Source organism: Lemur catta, chromosome 16 (assembly GCF_020740605.2).
Source record: "Lemur catta isolate mLemCat1 chromosome 16, mLemCat1.pri, whole genome shotgun sequence".
Classification (NCBI taxonomy): domain Eukaryota; kingdom Metazoa; phylum Chordata; class Mammalia; order Primates; family Lemuridae; genus Lemur; species Lemur catta.
In genome coordinates this window covers 37,211,977-37,231,909 of record NC_059143.1, presented here as the reverse complement: position 1 = coordinate 37,231,909, position 19,933 = coordinate 37,211,977, and the positions used below count along the sequence as shown (strand labels likewise).

Below are 19,933 nucleotides of genomic sequence, written 5' to 3'. Positions count from 1 at the left end.
ACTAATTTTGGTAAAGTATATTCGCACTGGAGTATTAAGTTTTCAACTTTCTGTGTATCTCAATGGGTCTGCAATTTGCATTTTGGGGTGAGATGATTCTTTATTATACAGGACTGACCCAAATTTTGTAGGACATCTAGCATCCCTGACCCCTGCCGACTAAATACCAGTAGGAGTAGGACCACCATCACTACCCACCCAGTCACTGTAAACAAGAAAACATCCCCATAATTTCAAAACTCTTTCTAGGGGAGCAGTAGCACTCCAACTGAGAATCATGAGTTAAGAGCAAACCAGAAAGTTCAATAAAATACTAGAATAAACACCTAGCCCAACCCTACATTCCGTATTCCAGCAAAGCTATCGTCATGCTATCATCAATCCTGTATATCCAATGTCTCGTTACATTTCTCCCTATTCTGTTAATAACACAAACAGATTCAACATAAACTGCCAAAATACTATTTTTAGCCATGAGGGCCAGGCTCTGTGTACTTTGTGAACAATAGCAAAAATGCTGAGCAGAAGCTAAGCCGAGGACTGCATGGAGTAATGGCTTATATCTGTGGCAGCAGCACAAAATGACAAGTATACCCGAACAGTCTATCGTTTCGTCAGATATGGACTTTAAGAAGAATGCTGGGGTTTTGTTCTTTTAAAAATGATTTATTATCAAAAATCTTGCTCCCTCTAACTACTGAGTCAGTTCAGCAATGCAGCTCCATCCTTTTTAGGATTAATAGGGCTCAAATAATTTCAGACTAAAAACAAAAAATAAAAAACTTGACAATAGGTCCAGTTCACAGATATGTCAACATGTGTTCAGGAACATTGGTTTTACTTCTTGATTGGAATGCCAATCACCATAAAATCTTCTGCTAGAGTCACTTCTTGGAGATCTAACACTGATTCAGCTTGCTTTTTTAGTTCTACAATGCCATCTGTTTCTCCTTCTCTGGCCAAGGCAACTGGTTTGTACCTCTGACTGAAGTGAGTCAGAACCAGCCTCTTTGCATGGCACAACTTTGCAAATGTTGCTGCCATCTGTGGTGTGCTGTGGCCGTGCTCCTTTGCTTTGTCCATCTGGGCATCATCCAAGGTCGCTTCATGGATCAACAGGTCTGCTTCAAAGCACAGCTTCACTCCTCCATCACCCACAACCCCGGAACAGTCACCCAGTATGCAGATTTTTCTTCCAAGGATAGGCTTTTTTAAGACATCCTGGGGAAAAACTGTAACCCCATTTTCCAGAACAACAGAAATTCCATTTTTCAGCTTTCCATAGGCAGGACCTGGCGGAACACCTAATGATGAAGGCAGATAACATTGTATCATGGGAATGGAATGTATGACCATTTAAGAGTCTATTTTAACAGCATCGCAAATAGCTAATGGAAAAGGCATCCAATTCTTTTCACACTTGTTGTGTTTTACTACTCATGGAAAACTGAAATATTTATACATTTTTTTAAGTTCTGTGTTGATTGATATTAGCAATGCCTTAGTATTTAAAACATTTCCCATGCACATATGTCAGATGATTTTTAAGCTCCTAAATCCCTCTAAGAACTTACACAGTCAAGAAAGTCTTAATTCTCTGCTGTGCATGGAAATATCAGTTTTTGGGAGTGCTTTATTTAATAAACTCACCTTTGGGTAAAATTTTAGAGTATATGTAAATAATGATATGATCAATGCCTAATCAAGATAGGTACCTACAAACTAACTTAATAAAAAAAATTGTTAGGATTGTTTGGATCACAAGATCAAGGAGTTTCAGGCAATCATACACGATCAATCTACTTGGAAGATAGGGACAGTTCCACGTTTACCAAACTTGGCTTAAGTCTCATATTAATCTGGAATAACATCACTCTGGACAGTACTTACAAACAAGTATAATGTGATCATCAATTCCAAGCCAGATCACATTTAAAGTTTCCAAATATAATAGTATTTCCACAGGCTTTTAAATAATAAAAATACCCTTGGCTTAAGTCATATTTCCTCTTTATGTAGCATTTTGTTTTAGCTGAGGAAGAGATTGCATAAATTAAAAAAAGGACATTAAAAAAAAAACCACCACCATGCTTTTTTTTTCTCTTTTTCTTTCTTATCTGGAAGCCCCCCAAACCAGAATAGGTTCAGAGCAATTTCCAGCTACCCTGCTTTTTACAGGCACTGCCACTCTGTGCCAAGGAAGGTGGTGATACCGGAGGTTTAATGCCCCAGACTCTGCCTTGGAAGAGGTGCTGAAGACCTCCTCATGTGTGCATGCAGGAGGTGTGAAGCCTTAGATGGGCCCCAAGCCCACGTTTGTATGCTTGCTTTCAACTGTGATGAACCCTGGCATGTAAAAGTGGTTGAGGCATAATGTTCTGAATACCAAATTAACTTAGTCAAGGTTGAATGAGTAGGCAAAGTAGAAAGAGAAGGAAAGCCTGAAAGTAGTTGGTTGTAGTTGTAAGGTTAAGAAATGTGGCAAAAATTCTAAGACCAAAGATGTTACGGAAAACATATCAAAAGGAAGACATGAAAAAATAAAGCCTGGACCTAAAACAACCACTACTGCCACCCAAACTACCTGGCCAACCAAGACAGTGTAAGCTGAAGATAAGACAGACTAAGAATGTGGATCCAGGGAGGTGAAGAGAGAAGGATTCAAATATGTATTTGATTTTGCTCTAATAGTATATTTTGGCCTCATGTATTAATATTTCCCTTAATAAGAAAACTTAGGGCAAAGGAAGTAAGTGGGAAAATGTCAGTTTTAGGTCTGGCATATAGGCCTGGGATACTACGACACTTCTAATAGCTTCAGTTAACAATAGCCTGACTGATGAGAAGGAAAAAAAAAAAACACTTACCAAGGTCTTTTAGTTTCTGTGCGTTGAGTTTACCTGGGCGTTTCTTTTCCACGACTGAAAACCCAAAAGAGGGAATTCTGTGAAAGAGGCGAAATGCTTTTACAACAAACTGTTCATCATCAACCAGGAGGTATGAGTTTTCTTCTGAGTCTAATAGGATAGTCCTTCCTTGTCCCTCTTTGGGAGGGCTGTCTGCTGTATTCACATGTGCAAATTCCTTTAGTTCTTCGGTAGGACACTGATCCGCTGTAGGCACCAGCTCATGGACCACGTAAGGGAAGACCAACTCCGTGTGAGAGAGTTCCATGGTTCGCCAGAGAAAGTCCCGAAGTCCTACAGGGCCATAGATTTCAATAGGCTGCTTGGCAACCACGGAGCTGCTTTGCAGGCTGATTGTGCAGAGGAGCCCAGGAAGGCCAAAGAAATGGTCTCCATGAAGATGAGTGATGAAAATCTTGGTAATTCTCCCTTTTGATTGAGACAGACAAATACATGTGGAAATTTTTCAGAAATAAAAACCTGTACAAAGCTATTTGAAACAGGCATAAAAATTCACATAAAAAGTGGTAAGTTGAACTTAGAAGTTCTTACCACTGTAAACTTATTTGTTTACATTTTGTTACATGATTCCAGAAGCAAGAAAAACAAGCTTTATTTTACTGAATGATTTTAATAAGGTACAACTTTTTCATAAAACATCTTCAGATTACACAGTTTTACAGTTTTCAGAGCATTTTCCGATATATTCTCCCACTTGAATATGTGAAATATACAAGTATACCAAAATATTTCACTTAAGTAGACAGGCCTCAAGTGTCAAGAGCATTTAGCAGTTACACTGCCCCCTACTGCTCCTTCTAAGAATAGCAAACATGTACATCAAGCAAAACAAAATGTTCCACTGACTCCAACTGACTGGACCAGTGCCTGAACCCCAAACTGCCTTTTAAGGACTCCCTACAATGGACAGAGATTAACCAATCAAGGCAGAGCCTGCTTGTCTGGGTGAGGTTGAAGGGGACACTGAAAAAGGAAGGAGGGTAAGGGAGGGAGAGGAAAGAGAGGTAGGAGAGGAACAAGGTGAGGAACTGAGAGGGGAGAGGGTGGGCAGGGATGCCAGAATGCAGACTGGAGGGCAGATCGCCTACGGTATCATGTAAGGGTACTTCAGCCCATCTCTTCCTTTCAGTCTGAACTAACACAACAGCTTTTTCAGTGCATATTGGCTCAGGTTATCACTTGATTTAGCCAGTGGTAAACTGAGTTTACGGCTGTATGTTGCAGGGTGCCACATCAGCATTTTCTGAGATGCATCACACAGCATTTCCCAAGTAACAATCACAACTAACACATTTCCAGTGTAACAGAGGCTTCTTGTTCTTTGCTCAAGACACACCTATTTTAAACATTTGATACTGTAAGTGTACAGGAACCACTTGTTGATACCACTTGTTGATAGTTTATTGATACGATTTGTCCTATGACATCAAGTACTCTCCAAACAAGTCTTCCCCAAATTACTACACCAAGCCCAGGCCCCAGTGGCAGAGAACAGAGTGGGCAGAGGCTGATTTTGGACCTGAGAATCCCCAGGAGGCACTCTAGAAGTTTCCTCAATATGCTCCTTTTTCTTTTCTCTTTTTAGTCCTTGTTTTTCTGTTTTTTGACTTCCAGAATCCTTTCATTTCCCCTTCCCCTCATCCAGGCTGCAAAGCCACCTCCAAGTGTGACCCGAGGACTGTGCAGATAAAAGAACTACAGCAGTCGCTGAGTCCAGATCCCCTGTTGGCCTCAAAACTGCCAATGTCAGACTTCCTCGGCCCTTCCCTATCTACTCCAAAACAAAGCCAAACTGAACACCAAAACAACCCATGAACCCAAAGCAAGTGAGGCAAAATAAGTAAGTGAAGAATTGCTTCCTACTGTTATCACAGTTTCAAGGAGACAAACATTTTATTTTTCAAGAAACTTGATTTCAGAGGGAAAAGGAATGGTAACCACAATTATCAAAGGTATGAGGAAGCTATCAAATGAAGAGAGAAAAATGCATGAATTCTCTTTCATTTGCAAACAGGGAAGTCATGGGAGAATGTCATCCACAGAGGAGTGGAATAATAAGCATCCTCTAAAAAATCATGATGCAGGCTGGGCGCAGTAGCTCATGCCTGTAATCCTAGCACTTTGGGAGGCTGAGGCAGGAGGATCAGTTGAACCCACTGAGTTTGAGGTTGCAGTGAGTTTTGATGATGCAACCTCAAACCCCTAGGCTCAAGCAATCCTCCTGCCTTAGCCTCCTGAGTAGCTGGGACTACAGGCGCACACCATGACGCCTGGCTAAGTTTTATATTTTTAGTAAAGATGGGGTCTCACTCTTGCTCAGGCTGGTCTCGAACTCCTGAGCTCAAGCAATGCTCCTGCCTCTGCATCCCACAGTGCTAGGATTACGGGCATAAGCCACTACACCCGGCCCTACAAGTACTTCTGAAATTGAGTCTCTCATCTCCATCCCTATCTAATTTCTTGCTTCAACACCCTCATTCATATTCTCTCTCAACCTCTCTCTTTCACTCTCTCAAATGAATCGCAGCTGCCTTGGAACTGGTCTCCCTGGTGTTATTCTCTCTCTCCCAATGAATGTGCCATCAGAAAACTCTGTCCTAAAACACAAATCAGATCACATCGTTCTCCTGCTTAAAAACATTTAATGGCTCCTTACTGCCAGTAGAATAATAAAGTCCAAATACCGTACTATGCCACAGAGGACTTCACAGTCAGCCCTCACTTTCCTTTTCAGCATTTGTAGTCCCATCTAGCCCAGCCAAGTACCTGGGGTTCCCCAAACATGCCATTTCTCTCCTGGAAACTGCCTTACTTGTTGCTTACTTTGTTGTCTGTTCCTTGAATGTCTATCCCTACTTCTCTCCCGACAAAAACTTCTAGTTATCTCTTGGATCCTAGCTCAACTGTTACTATCTCTGGGATGCCTTCTCTTAATACCGAGGCGCAGTTAATGTCCCCCTCCTTTGTGCTCGAAAAGTATTTAGAAAACACCTCTATTATTCTATTTATATTACATCACTGATGACTGTCAGTTTGGATGTCAGTTTCCATCACTAGACCAAGATATCCTTGGACACTGGAAGTATCCTTTCTTTAGTCATCAAGTGCCATGTACCGTGATGAATTATAGGAATAATGACTTCAATAACTACTATCTATCAAGACCTAATAAATGAGAGGCACTATACTAAGCTGCTAAATGTCTTATCTACTCACTAATGGAACATACATTTACTAGGCAACTACTAGGTACATAAATGATCACTGAACTTACTTTATAGTACAGGGAGATAGAGAACACAGAAACAAATTACTTAAATAACATAATTCCAGACACTGATGATGCTAAGAAGTCAACAAAAATAAGATGAAGTAAACGAATGACTAGGGTGAGGGAGAAACTACTCAACCCAAGAGGTTCAGGAAAAAACTCTGAGGAGATGGCTAAGATTTAACTATGAGAAAGAGGCAATAGCACAGAGAAAGAATTATTATACACAATTCCCACAACACCCCCTCCCCTTTTTTTTTCAGATAGGGTCTCACTCTGTTGCCCAGGCTAGAGTGCAATTGCCTCATCACAGCTCACTGCAACCTGAAACTCCTGGGCTCAGGTGATCCTCCTCCATCAGCCTCCCGAGTAGCTGGGACTACAGATGCCTGTCACCATTCCAGCTAATTTTTCTATTTTTTGTGGAGACAGGGTCTCACTCCTGCTCAGGCTGGTCTCGAACTCTTGGCCTCAAGCGATCCTCCCACCTCAGCCTCGCAGAGGGCTAGGATTACAGACATGAGCCACCAGGCCTGGCTACAACACCCTTTCTAAGTAGAGTTGTTATCCCCATTTTCAAGATGGGAAAAGTGAAGTTTAACTTTGCTAATCTGCTAAGGTCACAAGCCAAAGACACAGCTGGGACCAGAACCGAGGTCTGCCTGACTCTGGGTTGAGGCTTTTCACTGGAATCCTCTAGCTCCCAGGTGCCGGCCTCTGCTCACTCCATTCCCTCTGGCTATAATACCTTTCTTCTCCCCAGCCTCCTCCTTCAACAACTCACAGGCCAATCTCTCTGAGATGCTCACCCTGATAACCCAAGTGGAAAAGTACATCTCCCTCCTCTGAACATTTATTGCCCTTTGCATGCTCTCATGACAACTATCTCCTGGCGGAAGTAAGTATATACACTGCTCCCTTGCTAGGGCAGTGTCTATCTAATATGCCTGATGTATCCCACTCCATCCTCCACCTGCCAAGCTTCCACAAATCCTTGCTCTCAACATTTCCAGGATGAATGAAAAGCAAATAAATAAGGTAATGAAGTTCAGGGTGCATGGCCAGATGCCTGAGGGCCTTTCCAGTCTCCCAGAGCTCTAGCACTGAAGGGAGATGGAACTGTCAGGGCTGTTTCTGAACAAAAGGCCCAGGGAGAGCCAGGAAAATGAAGCAGACCAAAGATAATCTTGATGAGAGCTGAAGGCACACTAACCTGCTTTGAGCTGGCTCTTCATAAGCTGTGTCTGTGTTCCCTCTCCGCAGTCAAAGAGCCAGCACTCGCCCTCACACCGAAGGACCACGGCAGACGCACCCCGGGTTGGAGATGGGTATGCTGCGCCCGTCCCCAGAAACGTCACATCCATAGACATCTTCCACCCTGCAACACAAAGATCACCTGGGAATTATTTCATATCACTGCACCAAAAACACATTCCTGTGAGTTTTATTGTTATTTATTTTTTGTTCATTCAGAACTGTCTGGATTCCTATTTTCTAATAGTTTTCCACACAAATCCAAAGTAAGACTTTAATAAATCTTGATCAGCTAAAACTACAATTACCAAACTTTGCACAACTGCTTACACACACAAATAAAAACTAAACCCAGTCAATTGAAAACTATAGCTGGATTCCAACTATATGATGTTCTCAAAAAGGCAAAACTATGGAGATCATAAAAAGATCAGGGTTTGCTAGTGATACAGGGGATGGAGGGAAGAATGAATAGGTGGAGCATGGGACTTTTAGGGCAGTGAAACTATTCTGTATGATACAGTTAGGACAGACACACGTCATTATGCATTGGCCAACTGTACACAGAATGTACAACACAAGAGTGAATGAACCTTAATGTAAACTTTAGTTATTACGAGTATATCAATATTGGCTCATCAACTGTGACAAACATATCATACTAAACCCAAGACGTTAACACAGGAGAAACTGGGAGGTGAGGGGTGAGAGGGTATATGGGAACTTTACTTTCCACTTATTTTTTTTAAGTCCTTCTAATAAACACTAAACAACAATTCTAGTTGAGATTCTGGGCAAGAGATGGTATTTAATGATGCTTTCCAAATGGTGCCCCTGGTGATCAGGCCTTTCTCTGAATGATCATGAACAGTAATGCTCTATATATGCTACAGTAACGCTGATACTTCATAACAATGCTGAGCAAATGTCTCACTCCCTACATGTTAGGGTCCATGACTCGTTAAGACTTGGAACTCTGCTATTTTAACTGATCAGCAATAAACTATTGAATGTGTGGATTCCTACCAACTCCTGGCACTGTTCCTTTCACTATTTCTGGCCACATTGTAATATCTCTGATATATTTCTGTGATGGAAGATGTGTATCAAACAGAATAAATGAGAATGAACTGAAACATATACCCAACCAATTATAGATTATCCACATTGATGGCAAGGAGGAAGACATAATAATTTTAAGAAAAACTACTATAATAAGAAAATTTGACAGAGCTAAATATACAGAAATTTCCATAGTTTTTCTCAGTCCTAGCAATAACCAGATAAAAACAGAAATGGGAAAAATATCCCATTCACAAGAATAAATAAATAAACCAACTTATAATGGAGATACACATATGCTCCTTGATAGGAAGACTTGGTATCATGTAAATGTTCATCTTTCCAAAATTAGTGTTGGTATATTTGGTGCAAATCCTATTAGATTTCCAGTGGGATTTCTCTTGGAACAAGAATAATCCAAAAATCACATGGAAGAAAAAAACACATGTCTGAGAATGGGACAAGAAAATTACAAAAAGTAGTAAGTAATAACCTGCCTTTCTGGATACTAATATTTACTACATTAATCAGATGTAATTAAAACAGAATAATATTGGCACATAAATAGAGGTGAAAGGGAAGGGGAGGTCCATAAATAAACCAAGTATGCATGGGAATCAATACAGTAAATAACAAAGGTATGAAAAGGGTGGTTTTAGGATCAGGTGCAGTGGCTCACACCTATAATCCTAGCACCCTGGGAGGCCAAGGCGGGAGGATTGCTTAAGGTCCGGAGTTTGAGACTAGGCCCGAGCAAGAGCGAGACCCCATCTCTACTAAAAATAAAAAAAATTAGCCACGCATGGTGGTGCACACCTGTAGTCCCAGCTACTAGGGAGGCTGAGGCAGGAGGATGGCTTGAATCCAGGTGTTTGAGGTTACTGTGAGCAAGGCTGATAACACAGCACTCTAGCCCTGGCGACAGAGTGAGACTCTGTAAAAAAAAAAACAAAAAAAAAACGCAAAAAGGGTGGCTTTTTTAATGAACAGAACTGACAGAATTGGCTGTTCTTGCAGGAAAAAACAAAGCAAGATGCTCACTTTGCATTTTAGATAAAAATACATTCCACACGGCTTTGAAATTTAAATGTAAAAAAATCCAATAAGATATGTTGAAAAAATTAGGAGAATTTGTACCTGTTTAACTTTGGTGATGAGAAAGCTCTTATTGGTAAGACAGGAAACCCAGAAATTAAAAAAACAGACATTTTCACTACATAAAATCTTTTTATATATTAAAAGACTCAAAAAGCCAAAGGACAAAAAGCACCTAGAGAAAACTGTTTGCACGCCTTATGACAAAGGGTAAACGCCCCTAAGAAAAAAATGTATTCCAATGCATTCAAAAAATAATAATACAATAGAAAAACAGGCAAAGGATAATACAGGAATCACAGAAGAAATCCAAACGGCCAATAAGCATGAAAAGTGCTCAGACAACTATTATGCATCCATAAAAATAAAAAAAGAAAGGTAAATAAAAAGAAAAGTGCTCAGTCTCCAGGTAGTTAGCACAAAGCAAATTAAAGAAAAAAGAGAGACCATTTTCTACACATCAGCTGGCAAATATCAGTGAAGCAATGCTAGGTAGTGCTAACCAGGATGAGGGCAAATGGGTACTCTCATAAGTTATTGGTGGTGGAGGTATGAATTGCTATTATGCTCTGGGAGAATAATTTATCCATATACATATTACCAATAATAATGCTGTTAAATATGCTTTAACCCAGCAATCCCATTTTTGGGAATCTACCCTACAGAATCAAAGGATCTAAGTATAATGATGTTTACATTTTTAAGGTGCTTTTAAGGTAACTAAAATATGGAAGCAATCTGAATATGTCAATAGTGAAATGGTTGAATATTTTATTATACATTCATACTGTTATTCTACTATTTTTTAACTATTTATTCTGCAGCTAATAAAGAATCAGGTCTGTAACTATTGTCCTGGAGGAATGACAGTGAGAAAAGTTACAGATAGCTATGAGATGATTTCATTTTTATAACAATGCCCCAAGCCCCTATACTTCTAAAAGACAAAGTCTGGTGTGGAAGGATATATACCATACTGTTAATACTGGTTATCTCAGGGGTGATTAAAGTGATAGGCAGGGGACAGGAACGGGATTATTTAGTTTTAAATCTTTGGATACTTTTAGGTTCCAATCAGTGACATCTCATCTATTTAATTTAAATGTATTGTATTTATTTAATACTGATGATTTTTTTTAAATGTGTCATAAGGATAAACATGCTTTTCTAGCTACCCATCACCCAGTCTTCCTTTCCATTTTGGGAAACAGTTCCCTACCAACTTGCTCCCCACAACTTTCACATACAAGGTGGTACATCTCTACCCTACACACAAGCCTTGAGGTTACTGCTACCTTTTTCCACATGTTACTCTACATTTTCACCTCCAAGATCAAGTCTTCCTCTGATAATTAAGGAGCTTAATTTGCTGAGGCTTCCCTATTGGATTACAGTTTGCAACACAGGTGAGAATAAACAGATTGTAGAAAGTTAAAATTTGCAAAAACTAATAAAATGCAGAAGGGATAATAATCACGTTGCCATCCCTAACAAATAATGGATCTAGACCAGTGGTACTGTAACCCTGAGAGCATAATTAGAATCACCTGGAGAGCTTTTACACCTTATCAATGATTGGGTTCCATCCCAGAACAATTAGACAGGAAATTCTGCAAGTGAGACATGTGTTTTAGTATTAAAAATTTAAAGAGGAGAGAAAAAAAAGCCTTCCCCCATGATTCTAACATGGAGTCAGATTTGAGAACCACTTAGTGAATGGCTAGCGGAGAACTATAATCGATTGCATCAGACTGACCTGAACTCACTAGTCAACTGGCCAATCTTTTCAAAAAATGTTTTATTATGAAAAATTCCAAACACATACAGAAATAGATTAGTAAAATGCATTGCCACATAGCCATCACTGAGCTTCAACAATTATCAACTCATGGGGAATCTTGTTTCAACTATATCCCCCGCCCCATCTCCATTACTCCAGTACTGGATAAGTAGTATGAGGGGCCTCCATCAAGCAGCACCCATTGTCTGGCTGTCTCTCTTTCTCTGATGTTAACAGCCACTAGTGATCATTGCCAGGATCCATTATTTCATTAGCGGTTGCCAAAAGGTGATATACTCTCATTCCTTCTGCAGTTATTAGCTGGCATCCTTCTGTAATTCCCTGGTCATTTATTTGGTTACCCTGTGGTGCTATTTGTACATAAAAGGTCCACAAAGAAAGACAACATCTTATTTAACTCCTGATGTGATGCAGTATGAAATACGCAGTACCCACGACGTTTTCTTGCTAAAAAGTAGAACCTGAAACCTGAAAAGGGCTGTAGATTTAAATAACTGCTTAGTAAAGGACATTACAGGTATGGAAAAAGCAAAATCCAGGATGTAGAAACTTTACAGGACATATGACTTGTTCTTCAAGTAAAATACAAGGAAAAAAATAGGGAGGGGATAAAGAGCTTGAGATCCAAGAGACATCAGCCAAATGTTAACATGTGTAGTTTATCTAGATCCTGATTTGGACAAACTGATGGGGAGTGGGGTATACAACTGGAGAAATGTAAACGCTGACTGGGTAGTAAAAAAAAAAATATGAAATGCTAATTAGACTAACAATGGCTTTATGTTTAAAAAAGGAGTTATTGTGCTTTATAAACATAAACAAGGACTTAACGGATGGAATGGTACATTTCAGATTTGCTTTAAAATACTAGGGGAGATGAGGGTTATAGATGAAACAAGGCTGATCATGAAGTGGGAGTTCAGTATACTATTTTTTGTATATGTCTTAAAGTTTTCATAATAAAAAGCTTAAAATCGAACCAAATATAAGCAAAACCCTCCCATTAAGTTGGGAAGTAATTAGAAATTAATTTCTCTGATCAGTGGTGCATGTTTTGGGACATGCACCATTTTAGGCACTAGGAATTAAAACTGCGCAAACCAGATTAGGACCCTGTGTTCGCGGAGAAAATAACAGCCGCTTGCTTTCTCAAGACTGTGATCCACCTTCGACGAAGTGCACATTCCGGCCGTGATCACAGTACTGTCATTTCACACTCTGGGCCCGCGGTTTCGGTCCCGGCAGCAGATCACAATCACCCGGTGACGACGGAGCCTCAGCATTTGGAAGGCTTCCCAAGGGAGTGGAATGGCTGCCGGGTTCAGCAACAGCGCTCCTCGGCTTCCAGGCAGGCAGCGTCAGCCCTGCCATCACCCTGTGGCGTACGCAGGGCAGACGCCACCGTCCTCCATTTTAGAGCTGAAAGAACCACGGCCCGGAGAGAGAAAGCGAGCGGCCGAGGCGCAGCCAGGCCCAGAGCCCAGGCTCCCCGACGAGACGCTGTGAGTCTCGAAAACGGCGGCTGGGCGGCGGCGGCGGCAGCGCCGGGCGACCGAGGCTCCGGCCCGGGCCGGTGGACGAGGCGCGTTTTCGCCCCGGGCGCTCCCGGGGCCTGGGTCCTCCGCGCCGGGCCCGCACGAGCCGGCGAGTCCCGAGGAAGCGCGCCCGCCCCCCTCCGGCGCGCCCTGCCCCACTCACCCTCTCCCCGAGGCCCGCGGCAGGAGCCGAGGGAGGCGCAGGCCCTCGCCGAGGCCCAGCCGTCCGCGGGGCGGCGGCGCGCGCAGGCGGAAGTGCGCCGCCGGCCGGGTCCCGCGCGGCCGCTCTAGGACTCGCGGGAGGTCCGCGCTCGTTGGCGGCCGCCGGGGCCAGTCTCCGAGCGCGCGCCAGGGCCCCGGGGGGCCGCGAGGAAAGTGCCCGGGGGCGCTCCTCTCCCTCCCGGGTGGCTGGGTGTTAGACGGTGGCGGTGACCCGGGCCGAGGGGTGGGCGGACCGGAGCTGGCTGCGCGGAAACGAAAACGTTACTCTTGCGCTTTTTGTTTTCCGTGCAGTTTTTCAAACAAGAGTGTTATTCCTGATGTTTTGCTCATGCGTATGTTCGTGTAACTTTTAGCCTTTGGTTGGAATGAATCTTACTATCTTGTAACCACTAAAAGCCTTTGAGGCAGAGTTCATATCAGCGTGACCTGACCGTGTACCTTGATGAGCCTCCGCGTGCATTTCATTTTCCTGTTCCAAGGAAACGCTGAAATATTAATATTTGCTTAAAACCTGCGGCTGATTGTGCTGTACTCACCCCAAGCCTTGCAGATGTGACCTCTTAAGTAGCAGACGTGAGAGCGAGAAGTCCAGGCCTGCGGTGTACACAACGCGCACGTGGCGCTTACAACCACAAGGGGAAAATGCCTTCAGTTTAAATTCCAACCTTAACAAAAAGTATTTGAGACTCCTGTGTAGTGCCAGATGCACTGATTTCCTGCTCAGTGTGCTTGAGGTGGCCAAAGTTTCCAACAGCCTCACAACAGGAGTAAGAGTGGGTGTTTTGGGAAACTACCAGGAAAGTGGGATCAAGAACAAACCCTACCGCCACCCTTAGCTCAAAAGCCATTAATTGGTCTACTTTGGAGTAGTATTATGGATAGTATTATTTTTGGCGCTGAGAGAATTTTAAAAATATGTCATGGTCCCTTGTTTTAAGAAGCCTACACTCAGGCTGGGAAAATAGATATCAGCAAGCAATCAACTAACAATATGAGGGAACTAATGAGCAAGTAAAAGAAAGGGTAAGATACGGGGAAAGGGACGTCACCAGCCAAGACGTCAGTGAGGAAGAGGTAGGACTTGACCTGGATCTTGTAGGATGCGAGAGACTTGAATCAATGTTGTGGAACTGGAAAAATAAAATGCACTTGGTCATGTGGGAGCAAGTATTAAACACCAGAACTTGAACTTTATCCTGACATTTGCCTAGCTAAAAGTTGCTCAAGAAAACACATATCATTTTGTAGCTTAGTCTTGATCACAACTCAACTAGGGGTCCCCCAGAGCAGTGCCCTCTGGAGACCTGTCCAGGGCTTGTTCTTACCCATCCATCAAAATTTCCTGCTACTACCCTTCTTGGAGGTTCTTATCTTCTAGAGCAAGGGTGCCCAACCTATGGTGAGTTGTGTAAGTATTTCATTATATATTGCAATGTAATAGTAATAGAAATAAAGTGCACAATAAATGTAAATGCGCTTGAATCATCTCGAAACCATCCTCCCCTTTCTGGTCCATGGAAAAATTGTCATCTGTGAAAACGGCCAAAGAGGTTGGGGACCACTCTTCTAGAGAATAGTGGATAGAACTGTTTGTTCATTTTTAAGTTTTTCTATTGTGGAAAATTTCAAACATACAAAAAAGTTGAGAAAATGTTTAATGAACCCTTATGTATAATCATCCCTCAACTTCAATAGTCAGCAACATCTGATCCATCTTGTTTCTCTATAACCCGTCCCCCTCCAACAGCAACAACAGCAACAAAACCCTGGATTATTTTAAAGAAAATTCCAGGCATAATATCATTTTATCCACAAATACTTCTGTAAGCATTTAAGGACCCTTTAAAAAAAACTTCATCACTATATAACAATGGTTGGCATTTCAGTACGTAAATATGAAAGACAAGGGCTTTAAGAATACAACCATAATATCATTATCATATTGTACAAAGAAGAAAATAACTCCTTAATATCATCAAATATTCAGCCACTTTTCAAATTTTCCTGATCATCTCATAACATTTTGAAACTCATTTGTTCAAATCAGAAAATCAAAATATAAAGTCAAAAAATAGAAAAGGTCTTTTAGAAAAATATAACTACAACATTATTGTACCTGGAAAATTTGACAATTCCTTAATATAATCTAATTCATTAGAACTTCTACTTATTTACTAATATCATCTAATAATTGCTCAATGTTCAAATTTTCTTAATTGTTCCCAAATATCTCATATGTAGTTGGTTTGTCTGAATCAGGATCCAAAAAAGATTCATAATTTGCATTTGATATGTTTCCTAAGTCTCTGTTTCTTCTCTCTCTTCTTTTTTCTTGTCATTTAATTGTGGAAGAAATTGGGTCATTTGTCTTCTACCATTTCTGAAATTCTGGACTTGTCTGATTACATCTTCATTGTATTAAACATGTTTCTCTATCCTCTGTATTTACTCTTTTACCTGGGATTTAGATCTAGAGGCTCTTTCTGATTCAGGATTTTTTTTTTTTTTTTGTCAAGTCTACTTCATAGGTGATGCTGGGTACTTACTCTTGTATCATATCAAGTGTCACATAACCTTAGGGATGTTTAACATTTTAGGAATATTGGAAATATCTGGTGGGTTCCAGTGTTGTTAGCCTGATCTATCCAATATGAAGTTTCCCATTAGCCTTCCCGTTAGAATGTCAACTCATAACTATAGAATTATAGTTAGAAAATTGATGGATGTTAAAACTTAGTGGGTGAAAGTTTGATAAGGAAGAGGTTTTTCACATGGTCTTAAAACATCTCCCCACAAATTACTTTATGATTGGTTATTTCAATAAATCTTATCTTTAGGAGTGTAGACTAGATTGTGGCTAAAAATACAATTGGTAAAGAATCAGTAGTGAATCACACTTGCTAGGGTAGGGGGCATTTGGTCATTTTGTGGTTTGGACAACGCCTGTGTTTTGTCTGTGCATAGACATGATTGCACATGGCTTGTTTTTATCTTGATCCATCATGGTGTTAACAAACAAAACCAAACTCTGTAAAATAATTTAAAGAGGTTTGTTCTGAGCTGAATATGAGTTATTGCTGGCCCAGGTAGCCATACCCAAGAAACCTTAAGTGGTCCCGAGATGGTTAGGTTACAGTTTGGTTTCATACATTTTAGGGAGACAGGAATTGTAGGTAAAAATCATAAATCAATACATGGAAGGTACACATTGATTTGGCCCAAAAAGGCAGGATGTCTCGAAGGGGGATGGGTTACAGGTTATAGGCAGGTTGATTCTTTGATTTGTAATGGGTTGAAGAAATAAAGTTCTGTCTAAAGGCTTGGAATCAGTAGAAAGTAATGTTGTAAGATAAGGAAGTCTGTTTATCAGAGCAAGCTACAATATACTCAAAGTGATCTGTGAAGCAAATTGCTGGTTTGCAGGTGTTACTATTGCCTTACATGGCCTTAAGTCCTGTTTGCAATTGGTCTAAACTCTAAAAGGGAGGAGGTATAAGGAGGCATGTCCAACCTCCCTTCCCTTCATGGCCAGGAACTCAGTTTTAAGATTTTTCTGGGGTCCCTTTGGCCAAGAGGGGGTCCGTTCAGTTGGGGACGGGGGTGGGGGTTAGGATTTTATTTTTAGTTTACAATGGTCAGAGTGGCCTTGTCTGATGTCGATGTTTTGTGAAATGGTATACATTTAACAGGAGAACACCAGGGTCAGGTGAGTTTCAATCAACCCAGCTCTTAGCGCAAGCCCAGCTCCGGGGTGTCAGAGGCTGCTGCTTTTCACTTTCTCAAGGTACCTGGGGAGATGGGGAGCTTGAGGACATTATCTTCTGAATGTTCTATTTCTGTATGAGATAGAAGGCAAGGATACCTGCTCAGTGTGAGGATGCAGTAGGATGTCAGAGATTTGACCGCAGGGATGGTATCAGAGTCACTGGATGAAGAAATGCCAGGCAGCAGGAAGGGTTTCTTGCATTTAGAGATTGTAACTAACTACAAAGTGAGACAGACAGCATGAACATGATGATCTGCTGCATGGGCTACAGGCTCAGAGTAGATGAAGAGTCTGGTTTAAGTAGGATCCAGGTCTTGTCAAACCACGTGAGAGATCTGAATCCTCGTGTTGCCATTTTACTAGCTACTGTCTTTGTGCCTCAGATTCTACATCTGTAAAACACAAAAATATTAGTACCTACACCTCATAGGGATGTTGTGAAGTCTAAATGAGTAAATATGTAGCAGGTACTTAGCATAGCGCCTGACTTGAAGTAAGCACTCAGTAGGTATTAGCTATCTATCATTTACCCCCTTGATCACAGAATCATCATAGTCTTTCCTGAGTTGTATTTTAATGTTAGGGTCTTGATGTTTGTGTATGGGGGGCTTTGGGTGGGGGAAGGAGAAGAGGTGAGAAATAATTCCTTTACTGTTGTCATTAAATGAAAGAAATGGAGTAGGAAGTGCTACAAAAGGAAATGAAAAGGTGAGCACAACTAGTACTCCACATGTGACTTTAACAATACATTCCCAAGGGATCAAGTATTCTGGAGTGTGTGCGTGTGTGTGTGCATGTATTTTAGGGTTTATAATAATAACAAGTTTTCAAAGTGTCCTATACACGGCAGCCTTTAAAAACAAGGTCATAAAGCACTTTTTATGCATATAAAAACTTTATTAGGAAAATATAAGAACACGCATTTCGTTACAATTAACATATCACAAAGAGAAAACAATAATTCACATAATTATGAAGTTTTTAGACCGATTCTGGGAACCATCTGTAAGAAGTCAATCTGGTATAATATGCTTTACACAGGCATTCCCCTTAACCTAGTTTTCCTATAAGCAATTACCACAAGACTATTCATTCCATCATTTCAGCTAAAAAACAACGATGAGCAAGGATCAGCAACGACTTGCAATGTGTAGCTTCCTTGAAGTCAATCATTAATGCTTGGGATGTTATCAAAGGAACACAAAAAGTATCAACTGCAAAAATACAGTTTTAATTTTAGTTAATTTTAAAGGTCATTAGGCAAAGTATAATAAAACATTGGGCAGAAATTTTGTCAAATATTTAGCTAAAATAGGTCTCATTTCTTATTCCACACATACATTTTATATTACTATTCTCTAGCTGTTCTCACCTTTTAATGGAAGAAGTTACATATGCACATGATATTTAAAATATACCTTATAATTCAAATGCACACTGACATGGGTGGATTCACAAAGTGAATATTATGTAAGCGCTATTGAAACTGATTTGCACAGAAGTGATAGCAGTTGTGGTTCTGTGAAGATTACTAAATCAAAGGATGTTAGTGAACTGGCTACTGAGAATCTTTGGTGTAATTTATCAAATTCAAAACAAAATCTGTAATGTTTACATCCAATACTTAAAATGAAGACTAAGGAAAAGAGATTTATATTACATATTTATTATAAATGGGAACAAAATAAAAATCAAATGAACTGGTAAAATGTACTAAAAAGGACCTAAGACTAGCAAGAATAGGTGAAGAATTTTCATCTGAAATAACGATTCTTTAAAGTGTGTAAGATTCAGATATATTTGCCCACACAGAAGCCTTCCTTTCCTCTGAGAGGGGTTTGAGTGAAGAGTCCAGGCTCTGCCATTTGCCAGGAGAGCTGGCTAGTGGTTTAACCTCTCTGTGCTTCTGTCCTTATCTATAAAACAGGCACAGAAACGGAGGATGATGAGAATTAAATATGTAAGATGCTTAGAACATCTGGCACAGAGTAGCTACTATTAATAAAATTTAGTTTGTCATTATTTGCCAACTGTATATACCAAATGTGTTGGTGATAATTCACTGACTGTATAGGAATCAATGATTTGCTAGAATATACACTTAAAATTAGGAAAGGGAAAATAATTTTTCTAGAATATGAAAGAAAATCCTGAAAACCCAGGAATACATACCCACAAATTTCTCTGTCTTAAAACTTAAAGTGTGCTGAATGTAGGAATAACTTCTCAAATAGCAAAGTGGCAAGTAAATTTTTATTTGGAAAAAACAAGATTAAATAGCCACAGGAAAAGAGTTTGTTGGCAAAATGCTGTTTACAGACTTAACGTGTCTATTTTATGCAACTTAACTATGAACACATTTTCATATTTACTTTTCTCTGAGAGGCACAATTTTCCTTATCCAAGAAATAAAAATCATGAATGTTTTAAAATCTAATCATTAGTTTATCTAAGAAACTCCTGGCACAGATTAAGGGAATTATGCAATAGAGCTGTGCCCTAATTAGGCCCAACTGAATTTACTGAAGTTTGAATCAAAGCACTGAGTCTTTTCTCTGCTTACATTAAAAAAAAATCTTATTCTGATCTCAGATGAGGAGAAAGCTTTCTGTGGTCAAATTGTCTAAAATATTTTAAATATGAAGTGTGTTACTTTAGCTCATCTATGGAGGTTTTCATTTTAACATTTAGATGCACAAAGTGCAAATCACAAATCAGTTGAGAATGAAGTAGATAGAAATATGTGCCTGCACCTGAACATGTGTGGTCTTGTCTTGGATGGAAATACATTATCATCAAACATTCTTTATAATGGTTTAAAAATTTTTTTAAATTAAACATTCTTTATAGTGGTTTTAGAAAAAAGTATTGATGCTATTTCAGTCTTTGGGACTTCCCTTTAAATGGAACCCCAGTTAAGAGCTTTGAGATTTACATTAATGTTCTCAAGTATTACATGTGCTCAACAGAGCTTCCATTTTGGTGAATCCAACAGAACCC

General features: G+C 40.2%; 2 protein-coding genes across 4 annotated transcripts in view; both read right to left on the bottom strand.

Moving 5' to 3' along the window:
• The window catches only part of SMAD4 (SMAD family member 4), an 86,458-nt gene extending 78,977 nt beyond the window's left edge, over positions 1–7,481 (bottom strand). The window contains exon 1 of the mRNA XM_045528058.1: positions 7,412–7,481. The gene's annotated coding sequence lies outside the window, so the exon portion shown is untranslated. The remainder of the gene's footprint in view (positions 1–7,411) is intronic.
• Positions 651–13,201, bottom strand: ELAC1 (elaC ribonuclease Z 1). Of its 3 annotated transcripts, none has more exons than XM_045528060.1 (4): positions 13,109–13,201; positions 7,412–7,576; positions 2,868–3,335; positions 651–1,304 (listed from the first exon to the last, which is right to left on the bottom strand). In XM_045528060.1, exons 2-4 carry the CDS (start codon positions 7,566–7,568, stop codon positions 838–840), a joined length of 1,092 nt encoding a protein of 363 aa, XP_045384016.1. In that variant the 5' UTR covers positions 7,569–7,576; positions 13,109–13,201; the 3' UTR covers positions 651–837. The 3 variants fall into 3 exon arrangements, with proteins under 3 accessions (XP_045384016.1, XP_045384017.1, XP_045384018.1); XM_045528061.1 differs by lacking the exon at positions 13,109–13,201 and adding an exon at positions 12,512–12,943; XM_045528062.1 differs by lacking the exon at positions 13,109–13,201 and adding an exon at positions 12,577–12,943.
• Between the last annotated feature and the right edge of the window lie 6,732 nt (positions 13,202–19,933).